Below are 8214 nucleotides of genomic sequence, written 5' to 3' on the forward strand. Positions count from 1 at the left end.
CTCTCTCTCTCGCAAGAGAGAGCGGCGCGCGCGATTCTCTCTCTCTCTTTCTGCTTTCTCTCTCTCTCGTGCGCGCGCTCTCCTCTTTTGACAGCCACTCCAGGCAAATGCTTTCCAACTCTATTTACAAACCCTGTACAGCTGATGCATCATTGTGCGTGTGACTTATTTTGACTGGGAGCAATTGTTTACTACTGTGGCTACTCATAAGAAAAAGAAAGTATTGATTCATTCTTTTTGTATCTGAAGAGAGCCAGCATAATCAAAGCAAGTTTGAGTAAATTCTGTGAGCTTGCACTAAACCCTACTTCTGTAATTCTACAACAATGTCAGTTGTAGAGCAGTATTTTTCTTTCTTTACTGAATTTAAATATGTACTGTTTGCTCAATAGTATTACCACCACAAGTATGGCATGGATTTTCGATGCCTGAGGTATCCTGGCATAATTTCTGCAGACACCCAACCAGGTGGCGGCACAACAGGTATATCACCTTTCTTTTGTGATCTTTAAATCCATCCTGATTGCTATGTAATGCCAATACTTGCCAGTTGTACATCATGAAAAGACATTTTTTGAGCGTGTGACTTATGAATGCTCATACTTACAAATGTGCTGCCATGCTTGGTGGTCGTTTTAAAGACCTGATATACAAAAGTTTCCTGAACTTGCAAACAACTGCCCTCAGTGTTCCGACTTGCATACCATTCGAACAGATCCAGAACACAACCTGTTCACAACATGGGGCTGCCTGTGGTGGGGAACTGGGGTGTGGAAGAGGCCATTGTATATCAGCAGGCTTGGCTGATGCAGTTTTAGCTGCACTGCATTAAAATCTAGACTCCATTGCAGCAGCATATTTATAAGTATGCCCCTTGCTGATCTAAATTGTTAAAAGCTGATGCCTTGTTTTATCAAAATTCCTTTTTAAAATAACATCAGATCAGCAGTAGTCTTTCAAAAAAACCAAACCGTGTGGCAGTACTTGTTCATTTAGGGGACTGCATGTGATGTTTGGACATTTGGAAAGTCTGATGTGGCTTTTTTGTTTTTCAGTATCTAGAGTTATCAGTCATCAACTGTCCCTCTCACGTACCACTTCATCTTTCTTATCTGAATACAAACAGTGCATCATGAGCAATTCCTTCACTTCCTGCCTTGAATTGATAACTTTCATGTATCTCTTCTTGGCCCCTCCTATTTATCCTTCCTGCTGCTCTTTTTCAGGTCATTTATAGAGGTTAATTTATATGTACTTTGTGGAGACGCCGTCCAAATATTTCTATCACCTACAGTCCTGACTGAGCAATATTTTTCAGTTCAACATCAGGAAAACTAAAGCTCCTAATCAGCTGACACTACAATATTTTGTGTCACTGACTTCACTTAACTTCTACTCTGAGCTATATGCTTGAGCTGAAGCAAAACTGCTTGCTTTCTCAATCCTTTTCTACCTTTTTTAAGGTGAAAATCACACGTTCTGTTCAGTAGTAAAATTGATTACTTCATCTCCTTTTATATCCTTGATGACAAATCAATATTTCTTAGAATAGGATTGGTCTTATGTTGTCAAAAACAATCTGAATTAGATACCAAAAACCTAATAAATTTAAGTACCTGATTCAAATTGCTTTGGCTAAATTCAAAAGCCTGTTCTCTTGGTTAAAAACTGTTGCTTAGCCTGCTAACTGTACAGCTTTTCGATACACGTGTTTCACTTAGGGCACTCCTACGTACTTGCAAATTTTCAAGCTACTGCTCACAGACATCTATTTTAAATCTCTAAGCACAGACAAAGCACATGATGTCTTAAAGGGACCATGCAATGCTTCCCCATTCTACCTCCCCGCAAATCCCCCCCACCCAAGCATTTCGCAAACACCAAATTCTAACTTCCTGCCTCCCAATCTACAAGTACTCTACCCAACTTTGCAACAGTGATAGGTGAATAGGACTTAGTGTGAGTAAGGGCATAGACAGCTGAGTTTTTGAATGACCACATTTACACAGGGTACATGATAGGAGACTGGCCAAAAGTGCATTGGAATTCTCAAGGATAGAGGCAACAGATGGATTGTTCAAGGATTTTAGCAGCGGATCAATTGAGGCAGAGCCAGATTCTGACAAGGTTAAGAAGATGGAAGTAATCTTACCGTTTGTGTGGATATGTGGCTAGCAGCACATATTGTTCACAGCCTTGGTTTTACCAAGCTGATTGAATCTCCGATGAAAGCTAGAGGGAGGGATAGGGTCAGTAGCTAGTTTGAAGTGGAGACCAAAGATGACCTCTTCAATGTTTCCAATATTTCATTGTAAGAATTTTTTTTTTTTACTTATTCAGTAGTGGTTATTGGGCAAGTAGTCTGACACAATTTGGTGATAGTAGAGAAGTACTCATGAAATAGAACTGGTTGTGATTAGCAGATGTCTGAAAAGTAATGCAAGTTCATGAATGACATCATCATAGGAAGAAGACCAAGAATTGTTTATTTTCTTTTTTTTCTTTTTTTTTCTTGCAACACCCGATGTAACTACAAGAGTGAGATGAACCATTTCAGTTGATGCTGCAGCAATAATTGAATAAGTCTGGAATCAGACAGAATGTTTTTCCAACCAGCAGGATGACAATAGAGATTCTGGAAGCGGAACATGTGGCCAACCTTGTCAAAGTCTGCAGGTTGATCAAGGAGGACTGGAAAGGAAACATTATTATGGTCACAATTACATAAGATGTCACTTGTGACTTTTTCATGAGAACTATTTCAGCTCTGGGATGCGGGCAAAAATTAGATGGAAGGATTTGAAACATAAAAATCCAAGAATTATGGGATTTTAGAGATGACAACACTCTCGCAAATGGAGATAGAAAATGGAGTAGCAGTTTCTGTGGTTGCTTTTTCTTTAAACGAGAAGGTGGTGGTGGTGGTGGTGGTAGTAGTAGTAATAACTCATTTGCAAACAGAAAGGAAAGTACCCGAATTGTTATAAATACGCTAATGAGAAGACCAAGAAATAAGGTGATAAGCAGTTTAGTGGCAAGATAGTCAAAGGAGTCAGAAATGAGTATGATGAGCTGAGTATGAACTCTCCCAGATCACTTCTGTTCCATGTGCTTTTGTGCATTAAACTTGACATTTTATGTTCTTCTGAACTTTCTCTGTCTCCTTGTTGTTTTTCCCCCTATTGAATTCTGTTCTTATCTTTTGACTCCAGCCCTTTCTGCAAACATTGTGTTCCCTTTTTGCATTGTTATCTTCAGGTAAACAGATTTAGAAACTGTATAGACTTTTGTGGAGTGGCAGGAAAATACTGTAACAGTTAAGGCTCCATATATAAACTAAAATAATGTAGCCAAAGTTCACTGCTGGTCAGATTGTGTTGATTTTTATAGTATGGCATGGCAAAAAAAAATGTGAAACTTAAGTAAACAGGATCCTTTTTAATTAAATCCCAAAATAAACCAGCACGTACACACCATCTCCTGAGAATGCTCAATTACAGTCAAGTAATTTTAGACTGTATTTTCACTATCTACATCAGACATAGTTGATGATATCTACTCAGATAAACCAAACACATGAGAGTTTTAACAATAAACTTACTACCAACAAATTATACAATATTTCTGCTTTAAATTTTAGTTGCACATAATTGATTTAAAATAGAATTATAGGGTCCCTGCTAAATTCTGTGAAACCCCAAAACCAAAATCTGAGACTTGTCTGTTTAGTTTCTGTGAATAAACTGCTAAATGTAGGTGCAAATATTTTCAAATCTAATCTTAGAATCCCTACAGTGTGGAAACAGGCCCTTCGGCCCAACAAGTCGACATTGACCCTCGGAGCATCCCACTCGGACCCATCTCCCTATAACCTGCATCTACACATATACCTATAATCTACACATCCCTGAACATTATGGGCAATTTAGCATGGCCAATCCACCTAGCCTGCATATCTTTGGAGTGTGGGAGGAAACTGGAGCACCTGGAGCAAACCCACACAGACACTGGGAGTTTGCAGAAACTCCACACAGAAAGTTGCCCAAGGGTGGAGTTGCACCCGGGCCCCTGGTACTGTGAGGCAGCAGTGCTAACCACTGAGCCACCGTACTGCCCTTAATTTATCTGAAGTAAATTAACATTTACAGTTATAAATGACTTGCACTTAGCACATATAATTCAAAGAATCATCCAAAGCAAGTCACAGCCAAATTAGAGAATACTTCTTTTGAGGAAAGAGCACCTAACAAGAACTATAGAAAATCAAGTAAAATGCAGTGGTTATGATCATCTTTGTTCTGAAAGTGTTATTCTTCAGTAGATTGCCTGAGTAGCTGTTCCTTTGTGAAACTTCATAGATTGTCAAGCTGTTAAGTATTAAAGCCAATCATGGTCTTGACTGAAATATGCCTAAATTTCTTTTTTGAGCAGTGTTTTGTAGATTATTTGAGAAGTTCAGGAATCCTGGTAGAGACCATTTGGTATTGCTTTCCAGACTGAGATTATTTTGATATATATTGGAGGTTGTATCCTGATCTGTTATTCATAACTTAATAACAACATCCAGTTGTTTGACATACTTTTTTACCACTCCTTAAGCATAAACTAATGTCACTGTGGGCTTTACAGGTCAATGAACTCTGAATGAGAGGATGGGTTTGGAGGGCAAAGGCATGAACAAAAGCATCTTTATGAAGTTGAATGAAAGAAAAGGCCAGGTGAATTTACAGGAGGGTAAAGGAAAATTGGGGATGGAGACAGGAAAACCTTTTTTCAGTTTGACTTCTACCCACTCCATAATCCATATTTAGTACACATGAAGGTGAATGATTAGAGAGCACAATGGCAACAATGGATTAAAATTCACTTTAAACCTAATAAAAGCTGAGTAACATGTTTTAAAACAAAAATATTGCTTAACATGGTGAATTGAAGTAATAGCAAACATTATTCAGTTCCATGTTTACAAATTGATGAACCATGTCAAGCAGGCGTACTAGAATTTATTTGTGGGTCGCCACATTAGGTTGAGGGGTGACCTTGGACAGGTTTATAAAATCATGTGGGCCATAGATAAGGTGATTAGCAAAGACCTTTTCCCCGAGGGTAGGTGAGCTCAAAACTAGAGGGCACAGGTTTAAGGTGAGAAGAAAGATTTAGAAGGGATCTGAGGGGCAATTTTTTCACATAAGGTGGTGTGTTTCTGGAATGAACTGCCAGAGGAAGTGGTAGATGCAGGTACAGTTACAACATTTAAAAGACATTTGGACAGGTACATGAATAAGAGAGATTTAGAAGGATATGGGTCAAATGGGACTAGTTTAATTTGGGAAACCTTGTCGACATAAAAAAACAGGTTGGACAGAAGGTTCTGTTTCAGTGTTCTAGGACTCTCTCTTGTTTATATATTTGAGTGATGTGAGATTTTTTTTTTTTGCTTCAAGAAATTTCAATGTAGATTTTCTGATACTTCCATTTCCCAATATTGCTTTCTGTGAAAACCAACCAATCTGTATGCTCCATTAAAACAGTTCGAACATTGAGCTTTTTTTGGAAAATGCTTCATCTCTGCTAATTGTGAAGCTTTTAAAGCTCAAGCATTTCTTAAGATCATGTATCCATGTAACCAAAGTGACCAACTGCAGTGGTTACGCTACAAATCTTTTCATGGTTTAGCCAAAGCATAAAAACTTGAAGGCTATATTCGACCACTAGATGTTTGCTTTTTCTTTTAGATTATGCAGTCCAAATTTTCCATGATGCTGTAAAGACAGGGAAGTTCGAATGTTACTTGAAGGCTGATACAAAGCTTCCTATGATGTACATTGATGATTGCCTACGTGCAACACTGGAAATCCTGGAAGCACCAGCAGAACAGCTTACGATGAGAACGTATAATATCAGTGCTATGAGCTTCACTCCTGAAGAGCTGGTGGCTGAAGTTCGAAAGCACCTGACTGATCTTAAGATCACCTACAAAATCGATGAAATGCGCCAGGCAATTGGTAAGTGTTGTGTAACGATAATCCGTATTGTGTCCTGTAGGGTTTTGTAGATTCTTCTGGTACACCAGTCTGATTACAGTGCATAGTTTGGTTGATTTTGCATTCATCCCTGGAGGGTATATTTTGACCTTGTAATGAACTTTATTCCATTTAATTTATGAATGAGTTCTCAGAATTAATAAGTCAGGCAACTGCCAGTTTGGCTTTTTCAATCAATCCATTTGAAGAATTCTCATGGACACATAATCAACAGTGACTTCTGAAGAAATGAAGTGACATCCACAAAATTAAAATTCGGAGCCAGTGAAAATGCTTTGCAGTAATTATGATTTATCATTCAATTTAAAAGTTTACAAATGTACCAGCTCTTAACAAATTTTTAGCTATGTTTGTAGTTTATAGATGTAGCAACTGGATTTTAATGCTGAATCTATTAGTAAGGTATAATTTGGTGTGTAGTCTGACACATACTCTAGAACTTGTCCATTATATTTCCTAATATATTTTGACTGCAATGGCTAACTCTGTCATGATCACAATTGCAACAGATTTGACTTAGTTACACTAACTCTAATCCACTTGTATTGGACATGTTAAATTTAGGAATAATCGTCTGCAATGATGAAAAATCTTGAATGACTTTCCTTATCCCACACTTGACACTTGTGGATAGTAGAAATGCTAAAAGCTTTTCTCAAGTTTACCATTTGTCTGTCTCTGTTTTTAGCTGATAGTTGGCCAATGGAATTCGATGATCACAACGCTCGCCGAGACTGGGGCTGGAAGCATGAATATGATCTTTCTGAGCTGGTGTGCACGATGCTAAATTTTTGTACAACTGATAGTCAGCTGATGCAAACAAATTAAAGGAAAATGAAGATTTTTGAAGGACCAGAATCTACAAGGGGATCGAATGTACATAAGAATGTCATATTAGATGATGAAATTTAGGTCGCTTTGTGTAAATAGTCTTTTTTCTTTACTTGAACCAGGCTGACTGCGATGGCTAACTGTGCATCTTGTGCAACGAGAATATATAAACTTTAATGGTCAATGGTAATCTGAAGAAGTGTTTGGTCTAGATGAGCAGTGCTGTTACAAAAGGGCTGCCAACATACAGGGCAGAGTATTTCATTTGAACTATTTATATATGAACTTTCAGTTCTAACTTTTTTATTCTTGGGTAAAATGTATACTTTGTGCAAGGATGGGAGGGGAAGAGGAGTGAATGTTCACTTTCATCTTTAAAAATTATAATTAGAGCCTTAAGCTATACTGTGAAATAAGTTCTTCTGTACTTCCAACTTTAAAATGGAGATCACTAAGGATTATTTAGTAATGCAGTTGAATAAGTTGTGTAACAAGCTGTATTCCACTTGCAGTTTATTTAATCTGAAGAATTTTGTTTTGTAGACTATTTGCAAAATTGAGTGTCTTTTACCCGATTCTGCTTAACTATAGAATTAATGCAGTTTATCTCAAAACATCCATAATTTAATCAACAAAATGATCAAACACTCCATATGCTCAAAAATGATTTAATCATAGCATATATGCTTTTGGATATTGTGCAAACATTTTGTTTTGCAGTTTTGACTTCTTTTCACACTCTTTTCGTAATGGCACAGTGACCTGCGAGAGGTTTTGGCATAATTGTGCAAATTCTGTAATCAGGAAAACCAAACTGACTTCAATATGGTCAAAAGATGGAAAATCAATTCCAGTAATTTTACACAGAACCTTTTTTATGTGAAGAGTATGTGTATCTTGAAAAATCTTTAGTTGCCATTTTTATTGCAAAAAATGTCTCTACTTTTTTATATCAAGCAAAAATGTTGCATTAAATTTCAGATTTTTGAGTTTGAAGGTTTTATTGGACTTGATGTCTTGCAAATAACTTTTTTTTTCCTTTTATTTTTTTTAATATTCAGATTAAAAAGGGCGTTCAAAATCTGAACATATTTAGAAGTTCATTCTTTACCATTTGGCAAACCAAGCTTTATGCTGCTCAGTACCATCAAATTTTGAAAAAGTTAGAGGAAGTGAAAGTAGAAAGAGTTGTGATTCACTGAAAATACACTAACTACAGCTCATTTATTGAAGTAATGGAGAAAAGCATCAAATTCAAGGCTCAGTCGAAATATTAGGTTTACAGTGCAGTATCTTATGATCTTACACTCTCAGGAACAGGACCGTTTCTAGTTTCCAG

The 8214-nt window shown here is 37.1% G+C and overlaps 1 protein-coding gene across 1 annotated transcript in view; it reads left to right on the plus strand.

The window, feature by feature from the left end:
• The window catches only part of tdh (L-threonine dehydrogenase), a 16965-nt gene extending 9094 nt beyond the window's left edge, over positions 1–7871 (plus strand). Inside the window, exons 7-9 of the mRNA XM_020535100.2 lie at positions 393–483; positions 5736–6005; positions 6733–7871. Of these exons, the coding sequence (XP_020390689.1) occupies positions 393–483; positions 5736–6005; positions 6733–6872 (501 nt within the window). The 3' untranslated portion in view covers positions 6873–7871. The remainder of the gene's footprint in view (positions 1–392; positions 484–5735; positions 6006–6732) is intronic.
• Positions 7872–8214: the final 343 nt, after the last annotated feature.

Source organism: Rhincodon typus, unplaced genomic scaffold (assembly GCF_021869965.1).
Source record: "Rhincodon typus isolate 14 unplaced genomic scaffold, sRhiTyp1.1 hic_rhity00001639, whole genome shotgun sequence".
Lineage (NCBI taxonomy): Eukaryota > Metazoa > Chordata > Chondrichthyes > Orectolobiformes > Rhincodontidae > Rhincodon > Rhincodon typus.